Below are 18,215 nucleotides of genomic sequence, written 5' to 3' on the forward strand. Positions count from 1 at the left end.
TCCCCGCGAGGTTGTCACGGCTTCTGTATGTATGTGTGTGTGTGTGTGTGTGTGTGTGTGTGTGTGTGTGTGTGTGTGTGTGTGTGTGTGTGTGTGTGTGTGTGTGTGTGTGTGTGTGTGTGTGTGTGTGTGTGTGTGTGTGTGTGTGTGTGTGTGTGTGTGTGTGTGTGTGTGTGTGTGAAAGTATGTGAACCGCTTATAACTTTTGAACGGCTTGACCGATTTCATCGCGGTTGGTGCCATTCGAAAGGGCTTAACAAAACTTAGATTTTGAAAACCATTTGGACCGATTCAGATCAATAGATTTTGAGAAATCTTCAAAAAACTGAAAAAAAAAATTTTTTTCAAATGTGGTTTTTTTGGAAGAACTTTTAAACGGCTCAATAGTTCAATTCCAAAAACTAATCAGCTCTTGACCTCAAAAAACCACGTTGATCGCCACCAGTCCGGTCAAAATCGGTTTATTCATTCAAAAGTTATTGCGGTTTAAAAATTCAAAAAATAGTGTCACCAAACCCCTATCAGACTTTTGAGCTCGAAGAGCTCAAAAGCATAGGAAAACAATCTCTTTAAGCTTGGAGAGCTCAAAATAACCCATAAATTGTATTTTTGAGCTCGAAGAGCTCAAAAACGCCATTGGTGCAATTTTAAGCGCCTAAGCGGGAAGTTGCAGGGATGGCCTTCAGGGTCAACCGTTTTCCTAATTTTTTTTTAAGTATGACGTTTTCTTCATTTTTTCCTTTTCTCTACACAGGTACTACAAAAAGAAAAACTCAGCCTCTTGTGATCAGCGATGATGAGGATGAAGTTACGTCAACTTCCACACCATTCGCTGTACGTCCTACTCCAGCACAAGATGCTATCAAAAAAGAAATTGATAAATGACGATTGGAGCTAGACTTAACGGAAAGACGCAAAGGATCTCTTATTGCTGACGGTACTGCACACGAGAAAGTACGTAAGTTGCGTCAAGAAATTGATGATTTTGAGAAACATCTCAAACATATAGAGAAACAAAGATTGTATTTGATGAAACAAAGACAAAATAAAAAACAGAAAATAATTGAATTTTGTTTTAAAAATCTTGAAGCGGCAACCTCGAGCTAGCTCTAGACGTCCACGCTGTGAGAAAGAGCAGCCTGAATTGCTAAAAGCAATTAGTGATTTAGCTATGTTTAGTGCTTCAGCTGAGGAACAGCGTCGCTGTGAAATCATTCGCACTGTCTATAGTATTTCAGTGCTAACTAAAAAACTAACTAACCTGGGATTCAACATTTCACGAAGCTCCACTTATATTTGACTGTTGCCTGGGCGGGCAGATACGCGGAAAGCTAAGCGCCACGTAATAACTGTTACGGTGAAGTTCAGTCGTTCTGAAGCAGACCATCATAAAGCACACCAAGACCAATGCTTTTTTGTGGCTTCCATAAGGTCACTACAAACTGTAGCCTCCATACTTGGTCGTGATTCTGTAACTTTTTATCTCAAGATGACAAAGCTCGGGTTCCCATAGGGTTGACAGCATCAAAAAACAAGCGCTTTTGCTAATGCATGTTGAGTATAAAGTATCGTTACCAGATCACGACTTTATAATTGCTGCAAGGCATAAATTGATTCCGAGTGTCTATGCTTTGTGTGAAGTGAAACCCAATGAAATGGGGCAGCCAGAAGCTGTCTCATACAGTGGACCAACATATATAGCGATCCAAAGTGTTAAAGCACTCGTCTTCGATTACAACTAGTCACGCTCAAGACTTAGACACTCTCTTAACTCTTGAGGCTTTTCTTAAATTCATGAAGAATGGAGACGTTAAAATTAAGCCTGCCCTTATTATTTCGAATGACGGCCGTCCTGACAAGAACCCGCGATATCGAAAAGTAATTGCCCATGCCGTAGACCATTTTAAAAAATATGATCTGGACGCCATATTTATTGTGACTAACGCCCCTGGCAGAAGCGCTTTCAATAGAGTAGAAAGACGCATGGCTCCACTCAGCCGAGAACTAACAGGTGTTGTTCTTCCCCATGACTTTTATGGAACACATCTTGACTCTTGCAGCAAAACAATTAATGATGATTTGGAAAAAGATAACTTCAAAAAAGCAGGAGAAACATTAAGTGAAATATGGTCTGCAGTGTGCATTGATAGACACGAAATAGTCGCTAATTACATCGACCCAAGCAACCACACTTCTGATGTTCCAGATCTTCCAACTGAGGAATGGCACAATGAGCATGTCAGAAAGAGCCAATACTTACTTCAGGTATTTTTTTTTTTGAATATTTTAGTAAGCTTGCGTGCGAACAAATGCATTTTTATCAAGAGTTATGTAACGTGGCCGTTTACCTCGTTATGGTCAAACGAATGAATCACCTACGTATCGCAAGTGTCGATAAAAATGTTCGCGGTTTTAATTACTAGTTAATTAATTGCTATTGTAAATAAAGATGTCCCGGTCGTCGTTATGTCGCTGGCGAACAAGAAGACGCGATAATTATTATTCTTTTGTCTACTTTTGTAACGTTCATATCTTTGTTTTGTAACTTATACTTTAATTCGTTTATTAAATATAATAAACCGTGTTACCTAGTAATGTTCGGTACTATTAAAAGTAAATACTTTTCACCGTGTTACCTAGTAATGATCAGCAGCTTTACATTTTTTAATTAACTGGAACGCGTAAATTGACTGGTTGCTGCTCGACATTATTGAGTTTTTGTATGGATCCAAGAAGTCAGTCATCTTGTGCAGTTCAACGCGTCCATTGTCTTTTGTTACTCAATGAGGAAGTCTTGAGTTATCGACGCCTTTTTGATTTTCGCCCATCACCAACATCCAGGGATGACCCGTCTACAGCCACGTAGAAGATATCTTCACTAGTTATAAGTATAGTTAAGATAAAAGTACCTGTTGTAAGTCAGGTGATTTATTGGTTTTATCTTGGACGCAAATACGGAATATCTTTGAGCTGCATATTCAGTATTTGATAATAGACAACTCCCCAGCTCTCTTTTTGGTAAGTTGTGTCGAGCGGAGCAATACACGGCAAAGGTCCGGATTTGTGTCGGAGTGAGTCCCCTTTCAACGTTGTTTTGCCGCCCACGAGATACCCTGGACTTTAAACCTCATCAGCTATTTGTAGCTTTGAAAGCTGTCGACCTGGCCAGTCGTAGATTCGGAAACTACAGGCTTCTGGAGCAGCACCGACTGTATTCACTTTCGGGTTGTTGTCGGTTATACTCTGGGAATAACAAGTGCGTCTTTCTAGCCCAGTTCGCGTTTAAATTCACTTAATTAAATTCATATATTTAATTTTCGTGCAAATAATTATTTTAAATAAAATACAAATTTTATTTTGCATTTAATAGCAGATAACGCAAACAGCTAAGACCAGCCACGTTACAGTTAATAATAATTGTTGTTTTAGGTTGTAAAATAAGATGACCGGCAGTGCTGCAGCCCACTTCGAAGTTCTTTACATTTAATTTTATACGATCGTTGTTTATCACCTCCATATCCTATCACTTAAGTTAATGGACATTTGACGATTCCGAATCTTGAAGATCATGACGGAAAATCATTTGCACCATTTTTAATTCGCCAATGCCTACCGATTCAACCGGTGCACGCCTTCATGAGCATGCCGTACGACCTTTATTGCCCAAGTTTACGTGATGATATAGACAAGAGATGCTGCAGTATATGCGGTATCTATTTTGCATCCATCACAAAAGTCGCAGAACATCGACGTGCGGCCGATCATGCACGTACTGTGCAAACGCGCAAATTACGACCCTCGCGGATTGTCACAAGACGAGCTACTGAACTTCTGTGCGCGAGCGACAACGGCTTAGAGTGGCTAATTCAGAGCGAAGTTGAAGGAGCAGATGATTTTATTGAAAAACACTTGGATATGTTGGTTCCAGTAGTCACTCTTGAGGCCGAGCACGAGTCTCCATGAACTGAATTAGAATAAATCTTTTCTTAATTTTTATTTGTTATTCATCATTTAATTTTATGATTGTGATTTTGAATTACGTTAATATTCACAAATACTAGTCTTTGCTAGTCTTAAATAAAAGTAATAGAACAAGTTTTTTTTTCTCAAAAATCCAACACGTTTACAGGTTAAATAGAAGTTTTGAAGAATCTCGCGTGAGATTAGGGGAGGGAGTTGAGGAAAATCTTACGATATCTCACCAAGGGAGAAGGGGGGTCGAAAAATTCTCAAAATCGCCTCACGTAATTAATGGACGCCCCCAAAGATATTGGCTAGATCTTGGTCCAAGAGTAGCAAACCAAGAATTGTCAGTTGAATCCCAGATAACATGTGCTTGAGCAAGATTTAGGTCTCAGTGTCTTGAGCAAAACCCCTAGTTGCTAGTGTCTTTTTCTACAAATGGGTCTTGCTCAAGTTCATGTAGAAAGAACTGGTTCAAGATTTATATATAACTAGCTCAAGACATCTTGTGTAAGAATATGAAACAAGTCTAATGCAAGGTGCATTGAAAAACTTTCTGACGCATTTTTTGAATCAGAAACTCACAACAGAGACTTACCCATAACTTGCTCAACATCCGTAATTCTCAGTAATTTGTTCATTTCTAAAGCATTTGTGAACCAAAAACCAACAGCAAATGTTGAAGCGTAACTTGCTCAAGACTTGCTCAAGATGCTTGATGAATTATATATTTTATAGCACTTTTTCCTCTCCACTACTTGAAGATGTATTGATTCAGTAGTGCTCGATTTAAAATAATTTTATCTTGATTGATAAAACAGTAGGTCTATACTCTAAAAGGTTAAGCTGAATTAGATCCACTGATCCTATAGTGAATATAGGAGGGATAGAATGATGCGAACGGTCATTCGAAAACATTTGATCTTGAACAGATCTCGAGCAAGTCTTGCACAAGTATATTCAGCATACTTCTGGTGTCAGTCCTTCTCAAGAATTAATATAGTTAGTTTATCGATAAGCATCTTCAGATTTTCTCATTTTTCTTACACAATTCTTGAGATATAATCTGGCCCATGTACAAAGCTTGTTCAAGACTTGTCAATTGAATTTGCTACAAGTATCTGGAGCAAGATCCCATAGGTAGAAAAAGACACTAATAACTATCGAAATTGAGACCAGACTTGATCAAATCTTGAAAAAGATTGCTATATGGGATATTGGCTAGATCTTGGATCAAGACTGATCAACCAAGACTTGTTAATTGGATATTGGCTGGGTCTTGGTTCATGACTGGCAAACCAAGACTTGTTACATAGACACTGGCTAGATCTTGATCTAGGAGTAGCAAACCAAGACTTATCAGTTGAATATTGGCCGGGCTTTGGGCCAAGGATAATTACCCAACACAGAAAAAACAATTAACGTAAATTAAGTAAATAATTTTGAAGAACTTCATCTCTTTGATTTAAGTAGAAAAATTCTTAAACCAAAAAATTTTTCTTGGTTTAAATAATTTCAATTTTGATTTAAGAATTTTTCGTCTTGATTCAAGACAATAAAACTTTTCAAATTTAATTTCTTTTGGTTCAAGAATTTTTCACTTGGGTCAAGTTAACTTTTCAACTTCCCGCTAAGAAAATCGAAGATTTTCAAAAATCGGGATGTTATTGTTTTCACCCCGTTTTGCAAAAATCGAGTTTTCATCAGATCTCTACGTTCGAAGGTCATAGAAAGCTTCCCTGACTACCCCTGCGATGTTGTCACTATGTCTGTCTGTATGTATGTGTGTGTGTGTGTGTGTATGTGTGTGTGTGTTTTTTTTTTTTTAAGGGGGGGAATCCTTTTTACGGATTCTAGGCATAGCTGTTTGGCCTGGATATGTGGCGACTCGACGCAGTCATACTAAAACTCGACGCTAGCGCCCCTACCCATTAAACCCTAATGTGACTACAGATGATAGCAGTAGTCTTCTGCTCTGCTTTGGGCCTCCGACGTTTGGCATCAGTCGTGCTAAGCTAGCTACCACTGCTGATGCTTTTGCACTCACGTGTTCGACTTGCTGCTTAAAGTTGAGTCGGGCATCAAGCATCACTCCCAGATATCGGATATATGGTTGTGATGTGATTCCTTGTTCTCCGACTTTCAGCTTTATGGTCTCTATCACTTTTCTGCTGGTAATAAGCACAGCCTCAGTCTTCTGTTTAGCCAGTTGTAGATTCATTGAGTCCATCCACCGGTTAACTTTCTCAAAGGTGATACCGAACATGTGGTTTATCTCATCTAGGTGTTTAGCAACGATTACGACAGCTATATCATCTGCATATGCAACAAGCTTGACACTTCTTGGAAGAGTCAGTCTCAGCAGGCCATCATACATGACACTCCACAGAAGTGGACCCAGAACGGAACCCTGGGGTACACCTCCGGTAATATCATACTCTTTTGGACCATTCTTCGTGTCGTATTTCAGGATTCTGTCTGTGAAGTAGCTAGCCACTATCCTACGTAGGTATCCTGGTACGTTTTTCTCTTTCAGGGCTTGCATAATGCAGTCCCAGTTGGCGGAGTTGAAGGCATTTATGATGTTCAAAGTGGCCACCAGGCAGTACTTCTTCGCTCCACCCTTCCATCTGATCCCTTCAATTGCCTCCTTGGCCGTTGCAACAACCAGATTGATTGCGTCCAGGGTTGATCGTCCTTTCCGAAAACCATACTGGTTGTCTGCCAGGAGTGGATTGACAACTGCTTCTATTCTTTGGTGGATTATACGCTCAAATATCTTACCTGCCGTGGCTAACATACAAAGTGGTCGATAAGATGACGGTTCTTCTGGTGGCTTTTTCCCTTTTGGAAGTAGTACTAGTCGTTGCTGCTTCCACTTCCGAGGGAAAATCCCTTTCTTGAGGCATGTGTCGTAGACGTCCAGGAACAATGATGGCACTGCTTTTATAGTTGTTTTTAAAGCAATATTGGGGACTCCGTCCAATCCCGGTGCTTTATTGTTCCCTACACGATTACAAGCCTCCATCAGTTCTTCCTCCGTGACAGATGGAATGTCATCCATTTCATTCTGCGCTAATAGATAGTTAAACTCGCTTTGTTCGGGAAACAACGCGTTTACGATCTTCTGTAGGAGTTGAGGACACGTGGGTGATGGTATTAGCTGGTTTTTAAGATGGGTCATGACCACCTTATACGGCCTACCCCACAGATCTCTGTCCACCTCGTTGATGAGCTCCTTCCAGCATTTTCTTTTGCTATCTTTGATGGCTTTGTTCAAGGATCGACGGGCTTTTTTGTACTCTGCGACCAGCTCCGCAGAGTTAGGTCGTCGGTAGCCACGCTGAGATATTCTTCTCTTCTGATGACACTCTTTACGAAGGGCGCTGATGTGGTCGTTCCACCAGTGAATGGACTGTCTCGGGGCAGAAGAGATACTGCTACCGGGCGCGTCTCCCCGAGCGAATGGGAGAACGCTCGCTGTCCTTGGATAACACTGAGTCTCTTAGTTGATAAGGTACAGAGGGTAGGAGCTAAATAAAATACGCTCCCGTGGACAAAACTCCCCTTAATGGGTTGGTCACACTAACTGACCTAGCAAGAAGAAGATCGTTCTCTGTTGTAACCCACTGGGAGTGTCCGGAACCTGTGTCGTAGTTTCCGACGACGCAGGCCACGGCTGATGTGAGCTTGCTCTGCCGAGGTGTAAGTTACAGCAGTAGAGTAGGAGCCAGCCACCTCGGGCCTTGATCAGGGAGTATGCAGTGAGTGCTAGAGATCGGAATCTTCACCGCTCCGAGCGAGTCTAGTCCGTCCGTGTATTCCGGGACTGGTTAAGTGTCGACTAGGCCCCAGGGAACTGGGGTAGGAGTACTATCTCCGAGGGTACACCCGTTCCTAGTTATGACAACCCGCTCCACTCCGTACGATGCGCTGGTAAATCAAAAAAGTATGAGTAATTTACAGGAAACAAACAAGAGTGGAAACGGGCTACATGCCCAATAAGCAGCGATTGACGCAAGCGCTGAAATGAAGCGTTGGCAAGCGCTCAGACGCCTTGAAAAGCTGATCAGTGAGTTGAATGATTTCGTCCAACCAAAGGTCAACATTCACAAAGAGATAAAGGCCAAGACGACTGGTGTAGCTAACGCCCTTCAAAGGTTTGAGAAGCTGGACGAGGAATGGCGCTCATCATTGCAGCGCATTTCCCATGCTACACCGGAGAAAGCCTGTCAGGCTGTCGTCGTGACTGACGAAGCAATGGACACCGGAGCCGAAGGTGACGGTGAATCAGTCGCGGAAGGCGAAAGTAAAGCCAGCAGCAAGTCAGGTAAGAGAAAAGATCGACCTTCTCCTGACCCATCAATCAGCCAAGTCGTGAAGAAAAGCCCTCCGCAAGGAGCGGCAGTACGAAGCGACAAACAGGAAAAAGCGTCGGTGTGGCAAAAAGTTCAGTCCAAGAAAGAGCTACAGCGACAGAAGAAAGAGGTGTTCTCAAAACAGATGACAAAGGAGCCCCGATCTGAACCCAAGTAAAAGAAACCGCGGAAATGGATCAGACCGGATGCCCTCATCATCCGGCTGACAGAGAAAGCAAAGTACGCCGAGATCCTGCGCCGAATAAGACAGGACATCCCTGATGATCAGGTCCGCAGTACGGTAGAGAAGATCCATAAGACCAATGCTGGAGATATGCTGATAACTCTTTCGAGGAAGAACACCGACAAAGGCCAAACATTGAGAAATACCATTGCAGACATACTGAAAGAAGACGCAAGAGTAACCTGCAAAGGACCACAGGAGGTAATTGAGATCCGAGACGTCGATGATGACACAACGAAGGACGACATCCAGGGTGCCCTACAAAAGGAAGCTGGAGATGGCTGTGAGATACCACTAGAAGCAATCAAGACCCGTAAGGCCTATAGAGGTACTCAAATTGCCACAGTAATTCTACCAGCAGCAACAGCACAGAAACTACTGGATGGAAGTAGCAAAATCCGGATTGGTTGGGTTAATTGCCGAATAAGGGCAACGAAGAGACCTATTCAATGCTTTAAATGCTGGAATTTTTGACATCATGGATCCCAGTGAAGAAGCAGGGTGGACCGGTCGAAGCTTTGCATCAGGTGCGAACAAGAAGGGCACAAGATTGCTGATTGTAAAAATCTAGCCAAATGTCCATTATGTGCTGAGATTGAAAGTGCAGAGAATGTTGCCCACCATGCCGGTACTTATAAGTACCCGTTATTTCAGGAGTCACCCCAGAAGTTGACGAACAAACAAACATGAGGATACTGCAGCTCAATCTCAACCATTGTGAGACAGCGCATGACCTGCTCATGCAATCCGTGCGAGAACTAGAGCTTGAATTGGTACTGATAGCAGATCCATATAAACACCTGAGTACCCAACCCTGGGAATCTGACAGCACATCCAAAGCTGTCATCTGGTCACGTGGCAAGCTCCCTTTCCAAAATGCAGTCGACAACAGCAATGCCGGCTTTGTAGCAGTATCAGTAGAAGGCATCCGCTTTTATAGCTGTGTGTGTGTGTGTGTGTGTGTATGTGTTTTTTTTTTTTTTTTTTTTTTCTCCCTTAGTGGGGGGGGGAAGCCTTTTTACGGATTCTAGGCATAGTTTTTTGGCCTGGATATGTGGCGACCCGACGCAGCGTCATACTAAAACTCGACACTAACGCCCCTACCCACTAAACCCTAAACCCCTTTTCCTTCTTTCCTCTAATCCCTCATGGAAACCGCCGTCAGGCATTACTTCGTGAAGGGAGGATCTAGCTACTGCTCTTCCTCCTGGTGGCTAAGGTGTTAACTACCTTCCTTCCATCTTCTGCTATTTGCTCTTCTTCTTTCGGTGGAACGCAAGTCTTTAAGGACTTCTGTTGCAAACGTGTTGGTAGCGTTCCAGGCAGCTTCTGATGACAACATTGCTTCCACTAGTGAATCTGGTTGCATTCTCTGGTTCAGGATCCTCTCCAGTTCTTCACGCTGTGGATCGAAACGAGGACATACAAAGAAGACGTGCTCCGCGTCTTCAGCAGCTCCTGGGCAGGACGGGCATTCCGAAGAGTCATCGTGCTTAAAGCGGTGTAGATACTATCGAAAACACCCATGTCCCGACAACATCTGCGTAAGATAGTAATTGACCTCACCGTGATTCCAGTTAAGCCAAATGTCGATCCGAGGTATGAGACGATACGTCCACCTACCCTTCTCTGCAGCATCCCATTGTAGTTGCCATCGGCCTATGCTCTTCTGCCGTTCTTCAATTCTAAGTTCTTCCGGGCTCAGTGCAGTTGACCTTTTTCGTTGGTAAAGGGCCCGTCTTTCCTCTGCTAGAACTCTAAGAGGTAGGGTTCCAGCAATGACGCACACTGCTTCTTCTGATACAGTGCGGAAGGCACTAGCTACTCGTAGGGCACTCAGTCGGTATATTGGTCCAGCGTTTCTCCATGATTCTTGGGTTTCCAGTGCATCAGCCCAAATGGATATTCCGTAAGTGAGCACTGATGTGACTACTGATGACAATAGTAGCCTCCTGCTCTGCATTGGGCCTCCGATGTTAGGCATCAGCCGTGCAAGACTAGCCCTCACTACTGACGCTTTGGCACTGACATGTTCCACCTGCTGTTTGAAGTTGAGTCGTGCATCCAGCATCACTCCCAGATAACGGATAAATGGTTGTGATGTGATTTCTTGTTCTCCGACTCTCAACTTGATGGTTTCTACCGTTTTTCTGCTGGTGATGAGCACTGCCTCGGTTTTATGCTTGGCTAGTTGCAATTTCATCATGTCCATCCACAAATTGACTCGTCTGAATGTAATATCAAATGCCATTTCTATCTCTTCGAGGTGCTTTGCGACAATCACGACAGCTACGTCATCCGCATATGCTACAAGTTTGACTCCCGTAGGCAATGCTATTCTCAGGAGGCCATCATACATGATGTTCCATAGCAGAGGACCTAAGACTGATCCCTGTGGCACTCCTCCGGAGATTTCGTACACTTCCGTACCATTCGTCATGTCATATTTCAGGAGCCTGTTCGTGAATTAGCTCGCTACTATTCTGCGAAAGTATCCTGGTATGTTTTTTTCTTCTAGAGCCCGCATAACGCAGTCCCAGTTAGCGGAGTTGAAGGCATTTTTGATGTCCAAAGCAGCCACCAAGCAGTATTTCTTCTTTCCACCCTTCCATCTCGTTCCGGCGATTGCATCCTTGGCTATATCAACAACCAATTTGATAGCATCCAGAGTTGACCGTCCTTTTCGGAAACCAAACTGGTTCTCTGCTAGGAGTGGATCGACTAAAGCCTCTATTCTCTAATGAATTATGCGCTCGAATATCTTGCCGGCCGTGTCTAACATGCAGAGTGGTCGGTAGGATGACGGTTCTTCCAGCGGCTTTTTCCCCTTCGGAAGTAATACTAGCCGTTGCTGTTTCCACTTCTGGGGAAAAGTCCTTTCCTTCAGTGTGTATGTGTGTGTGTGTGTGTGTGTGTATGTATGTATGTATGTATGTATGTATGTATGTATGTATATATGTATGTATTATAATGGGATTTCGCCGGCACTGGCGTCGACAGGGCCGGAGAGCACCACCTAAATTGGCTTACCTGGGTTTCGTAGGTAGTTGGGCGCCAGGAACTTACCGTTCCACGATTTGAAGTCGTTGTTGATCGTCGTCAGGCGGCGGGTCGGTGACGAAGAGATTCAAAAATTCGAATAATCGGCGAAAAGCAAAAGTATTAAATCTACGTGATCTCGGGGAGGGAAGAAGTAAAAAAAATTGATTACCGAATGTTCAGTTAAAAATTTATTCTAGCAGTCGCCAATATAATTCATAAGGTGTCGCCAAATTCGTATTGAATCTTTATATATTAATAATTCCTGCAATAGAAGAAATGTTATCTTGATTAAAACAAATGTCCTTGGCTTAAGAATATTTTTAGAGTAACGACGAATATCTTGATTTTAATGAATTATTGTTTTGATATTTGACACTTTACTTCAAACATTTTATATATATATAATTAAATAAATTAAAATTATTTTTAATCAATATTTTTTATTTTTTCATTAAAACATAAAATATTTAGGTTTATAAAATTCAATTTCTTTACCCAAGAGATATTTGACTTACCTCATCTAAAACAAGTGAATTCAACTCAGGATGCGAACGTGATGAATTCCATATTTTTCTTTGTGGGCTCCTGTAGATTCCCATATAATCCCGTATGAATTTCTTTCATGTATAGAGTTTTCTATAAAATTCTGTCATTCACTCATTCATTAACTTTTTACTTACTTCCTGTGTATATCAATCAAACATTAGTTCATAAATGAGCAAAACTGGCTTTAAGAACATTAACAGTAGTATATTGTGTAGCATTTACCCCATATGGGATAAAACAAGAGAATTTTTGACGACGGTGAGTATTCGCAGTCCGTATGAAGCACGGCTTATCATTGTCATATTGGCTTATCATATTTTTCGTATCATTTGTATTGAAATGAAGTTCTAACGTCTAAAAAAAACCAATACTTGGAGCCGAGCGGTTAACGGGCTTGACTTCGAGCTACGGGTACTGGCCAGGCATGGGTTTGAGTCCCACCATGGTCGAATAATTTTCGCTATGCGCCAGGTTAATTTTCGATTGTCTTCGACTGTGAGGACTCGGCTCATTGCCGAACAAACATTGGCTATGATATTCATAGAGGCCAGCTGGGCTACACCAGCAAGAGAAAAAAAAAACGTCTGAAGAATTTCCGTTTTATAATGACCAGAAGTAATTTTAATAGATAACGTTCGTCTAAAATTATTTTTTCACTTGGCTCAACGTTGATTTTTCAAGTTTTATTGCGAGTAATGTGAAAAAATAATTTTATAAAACTACAAAGTGAGCTTTTGCCACCTTGATGATTTTGTGCCATTTATAATCTTGTAATTCAAACTAAAGATGTATTTATACACAATTATATGAAATCATTGATGAGTATATTCAATGTCGATCATGATGTATATAGATGATTACATTGATTATAAATATATAAGTAATTATAAATATCATCCACAGATTCGGTAGAATCTGGCGCCAAGTTCCGTTCAAAAATCCCGTTGTAAACGGAGCGCCAGACTACCGACTGTGTTTACTGTAAGCAGAACGGTATTTCGAGGTTGCAAAATTTTATTTAATTATATGGTTCTCCTTTTTCCAAAATGATATATTATAAAAGTAATTTATACTTTATTTTACTGATATTAATTAATTATAATCAATTATAACACTTAATTCACTTAAAATTATTAAATTTTATCAGCACAAACTATAGTAAGCCCAGAAATTTCGATCCTGACTTTTTTTCGATGGGGAATATCAGCGCCACAGACTAGATAAAATGAATATGTGTAGTAATCCTTCCTATAGACACGCAACTACAGTAAAAAAAAGTGATTCGTAGCTTGCATCTATGGCCGCCAGGGTGCACTGGAATTACATCTACATAAACTGTAGCTTCAAGGGGATAGTTTGCAGTAAAAAATGCAGTCAACACGAGATTTAAGTTGTTATCAATTGTAAATTTTCATTATAATTACAAAAAATACTAAAATCCGAACAAAAACAGTTTCACTGTAAAAAAGTCGCGCCAAGTCCACGTTCATAAGACTATTAGGAAAAAAAAATTTTTTTTTTTCTTTACAAAAAGATACAAAATAAAAAAATTAAAAAATCCAAGTAACCGATATGATTGTTTATGATTTTCGGAAATTAAAAAAAATTTTATTGTAAATTTAAAAATTAAAAAAAAATTTTTAGAACGTACTTGGTGTGCGTCATTGTGTATTTCAATTTTTTTAAAGTCCTAGTAAATAGATTTTACGAATTTCATTAAAAGTAAAATATTTTGCAACCACGCACACTAAATACGTTCTAAAATTTTTTTTTTATTTTTAAATTTACAATAAAATTTTTTTTAATTTCCGAAAATCATAAACAATCATATCGGTTACTTAGATTTTTTAATTTTTTTATTTTGTATCTTTTTGTAAAGAAAAAAAAAAATTTTTTTTTCCTAATAGTCTTATGAACGTGGACTTGGCGCGACTTTTTTACAGTGAAACTGTTTTTGTTCGGATATAAGTATAAATGTACCAAACAGTATACAAATTCTACACAAACTAAAATAATTGAGTTTTATTGAATCAAGTAGAAAAGAAAGTTTTCTCAGTTCACAAATTTTTCTATTCGATTCAAGATAATGAAATTCTTTGAAGCGATTTTTTTGATTTAAGATTTTTTTTCTCTTGAATCATGAGAATTTTTTCATCAGTGTATGAATAACATACAATTGTACATGGGTCATTCCATGTTAAATCGACAAATAGTTGGAATCGACCCTTTTCGATTTGGACAAATTTTGGTCAGAAGTTTTCTTTTATCATATAACGAAGTTCTACCAAAGGAAAAAAAAATAAAAAAATGTTTTTCAGAAGATATGCAAATTCAAAATTTAGCAATTTTTCCAGTTTTTCAATTTTGTTTTTGTAATATCTCGATCGCTATTATAGGTACCGGAATGGCCTTTTGTTTGTTTGAAAGGGGACACTTAGGGCTATTAAAAAAAATGTTGAAAAATGCCAAATTTGTCAAATTTTGAATTTTTGAAAATCGCTAAAAATGACGATCGAAGTTAAAATTTTGGCTCAATTTTTTAACTTCCCGCTAAAAAAATCGAAGATTTTGAAAAATCGGAAAGTTATTGTTTTCACCCCGTTTTGCAAAAATCGAGTTTTCATCAGACCTCGACGTTTTAAGGTCATAGGAAGTTTCCCTGACTACCCCTGCGATGTTGTCACAATGTCTGTATGTGTGTGTGTGTGTGCGAATTTCCTTATTTTATTAATTCAAAGTTGAAAATCCTTTTTTTCAACTTTTAAATAAGGTAAAATAATGCAGATACATAGTATTGTAATTTTGAGGATTAAAAAATTAAATTTTATGACGCGGAAATATTAAATAATAAATTAATCTAAACTTTTTTTTATTTTTTGGACATAATCTTAAAGTCATCCTTAACGCATGAAATGATTCGTTATTTGTCCTTTTTTTACTTTATTCCAAGTTGTTGACACCACTTATCCTTATATCAACATGGAAATAATTTCAAATTTTAGATTGAGAAACATTGATGAGCAGAAATTTGTATGTAAGCAAGTATTCGAAAGAACGAAAAAAAATTGATATTCTCATCTCATTATTTCTGGTTTTTATTGAAAATTAATATCGGTTTGAGTTATTTGGCGTTAAAAACTATAATTGGAGTGAAGAAACGGACAAAACATGCCATGCGTTAAAAAAATAAGAAATTATATCATGTGTTAAGCCTGACTTTAAGATTATGTCCAAAAAATAAAAAAAAGTTGAAATTAATTTATTATTTAATATTTCCGCGTCATGGATTTAATTTTTTAATCCTCAAAATTACAATACTATGTATCTGCATAACTTTAACTTAATTAAAAATTGAAAAAAAAGAAAAAAAATTTCTTTCTGAAATTCAAAAATTCATATTTAAAAAAAAAAAAACGCCATTCGGCCATACCCGACATGGATAGGTAGATTTCTTGTTTGAATATTGAAAAAAAAACACGTTATTAAAAGGCAAAAATGTCCTAAAATTTATTTTTTATTATATTTTTGCAAATAATGATATGAGACCGACTACAACCAATAGATATTCAAAGACATCTTCCTAAAAAATAGGATTTGTAACAGACAAAAGTCATTTGATGATAATAGCTAAAAATTAATTTATTTTTGATTTTTTTTTAATTTTCCAAACTCCGAAATAAATTGAAAAAAGTATCAAAAGGTAACAAATAATACCTCAAATCGAAGATAATTATGTGAATTTTGACATAAAGTTGATAAATTCAAGCTATCTTTTATGGCTTAAAAATTATTTAAAGAAAAAGGGCTGAAATACGTTCATTGAAAAATTTTTGAAAATTTTCAAATTCACGGAATTAATTAAAAAAATCATCAAAACTAGACAAATAATAGTTTAAATTGAAGGTTATTAAATGGAATTTAAGATAAATTTGATAGATTTTATCTATTTTTTACATCTGGAAGATTATTTTCATAAAAAATACAAAATTCAAAATTTTTTGAAAATGAAAAAAATTTTCAAACACCCACAACTCGTAAACTAACCGGCCGAATTTGCTCATCTTTGAACTTGATCTTGGTATTGATCCACAGAATAAGCCCACAAAATTTCATAAAGATCGGTTGAGAACTGTGGGCGCAATCCTGCTGACATGGCGCGTTATATCACATATATATATATATATACATACATAAATACATATATAAACTTTTGAGCCAATGCCATTTTTCGACATTACTCGATAAAATAAAACATATTATGATAAAATTTTCCTAAAATTACAACATGAGACCGGCTACAATAGTTATATTTCTATAGAAATCTACCTAAAAACACCCTTCTAAAAATTTCAGGATCTTTTAAGATCAGTACAAGGTATTATACAAAAAAAAAATTGAGCCAAAATTTAAACTTCGATCGTCATTTTTAACGATTTTCAAAAATTCAATATTTGACAAATTTGGCATTTTTCAAAATTTTTTTTCCAAAATATTTTTTTTTTTTAATAGCTCTAAGTGTACCCTTTCAAACAAACGAAAGGCCATTCCTGTATCTATAATAGCGATCCTGTATCTATAATAGCAATCGAGATATTACAAAAACAAAATTGAAAAACTGGAAAAATTGCAAAATTTTGAATTTGCATATCTTCTGAAAAAAATTTTTTTATTTTTTTTCCTTCGGCAGAACTTTGTTATATGATAAAAGAAAACTTCTGACCAAAATTTGTCCAAATCGAAAGGGGTCGATTCCAACTATTTGTTGATTTGACATAGAATGACCTATATAATTTCTTTTTTAGCCGGGTAAATGATTTTCAATCTTTTTGGACATAATTTTCAGCCACCTTGAATACTTTTTGAATTATAAAACAGAATAAAGTCAATTCGAGAAATTTTGAACTGCAAGAAATTATTAATCGGGATAACGACAATAATACTACAAAATGACGTTTTATTTATACTTAATATACTTAATATACTATTTTTATAGCAATTTAGTATTCTATTGTATTTATTTCGTTGGATTTGGATTAAACAATGTAATTCATAATTTATTTTATTTATTGTACCGATAACTAACTTAAGTAACTAAATTTCTTTAAAATTAATTGTTACATTCTTACGATCTTGGAAATCCAGTTATAAATGAATACTTTGTCAAATTTGAACGGTTATATACAATTTCTTGTTTATCGTCATATTTATCATACATAGAAAAATCCGTTGTATTTTGAGGGCAATGTGATTTACTTATCATTTTAACTAGCTGCTTACTTTTTGAAACATTTCTTGAAAGAGTTAATGACTTCATTTCATCAGATGGTAGAGATGATATTTTTTCACTCTCTGTTGTTGGTGATGTTGACATTGTAGAAGTTGGAGACGGTGCTGTTAATTCTGGCGATAAATTTGTAGTCGGTGGTGTTTTATTTTTCTCTACTACTGCTTGTTGATTTTCATCTAAATCGTCAGCATTTTGATCATTCTTAGGAGCGTATCGATGAGGATCAACTATAACACTGGTATAAATTGGGCTAGATAAATCATCAATATTGTGGCTTGCAGTTACAGATTGTAAATTTTTATGGTTAATTATCGAAATTGTTCTATTCATAATTGAAGAATTAACACCAAAAGCACAGTTCTGGAAAGAACTACACCCCGCTTCACCATAGTTTCTCAAAGATCCGTTGGTTAGTGATTGAGTTTGCTGATTATGAGAATTTTGATTAGTAGGTAGTTGTCGTTGATGAGGAGAGTTATGCTGTTCACGTTGATCATGATGTTCATTATGAGTCGTGATATGTCCTTGATGACTAGTTATTGAATACGATGATGATGTAGCGTGATTTGTCGATGAATTAGACACATGGGATTCCGACCTGTTGTAATTGGTAGATGAATTCGATACAGAGGAGTACAGTGATCTTCTCTGTTGGATCTCTAATTTATTTTGTTGAGATTGTTGAATATTATTAGAATGGAGTAATAAGTGTTGCTGCTGCGAAGATGGTGACGATAATGAATCAGGAGTTACTGTTAATAAATCAGAGAACATG

General features: G+C 37.9%; 1 protein-coding gene across 3 annotated transcripts in view; it reads right to left on the reverse strand.

The window, feature by feature from the left end:
* Nucleotides 1–17,199: 17,199 nt before the first annotated feature.
* Nucleotides 17,200–18,215, reverse strand: part of LOC123260200 (single-minded homolog 2-like) — a gene marked incomplete in the record, with an annotated part of 186,593 nt that continues 185,577 nt past the window's right edge. For all 3 annotated transcript variants that reach the window (XM_044721205.1, XM_044721206.1, XM_044721207.1), the window contains 1 exon segment: nucleotides 17,200–18,192. In XM_044721205.1, coding sequence (XP_044577140.1) covers nucleotides 17,276–18,192 — 917 coding nt within the window.

This window comes from Cotesia glomerata, linkage group LG2 (genome assembly GCF_020080835.1).
Source record: "Cotesia glomerata isolate CgM1 linkage group LG2, MPM_Cglom_v2.3, whole genome shotgun sequence".
In the NCBI taxonomy this organism is placed as follows: domain Eukaryota; kingdom Metazoa; phylum Arthropoda; class Insecta; order Hymenoptera; family Braconidae; genus Cotesia; species Cotesia glomerata.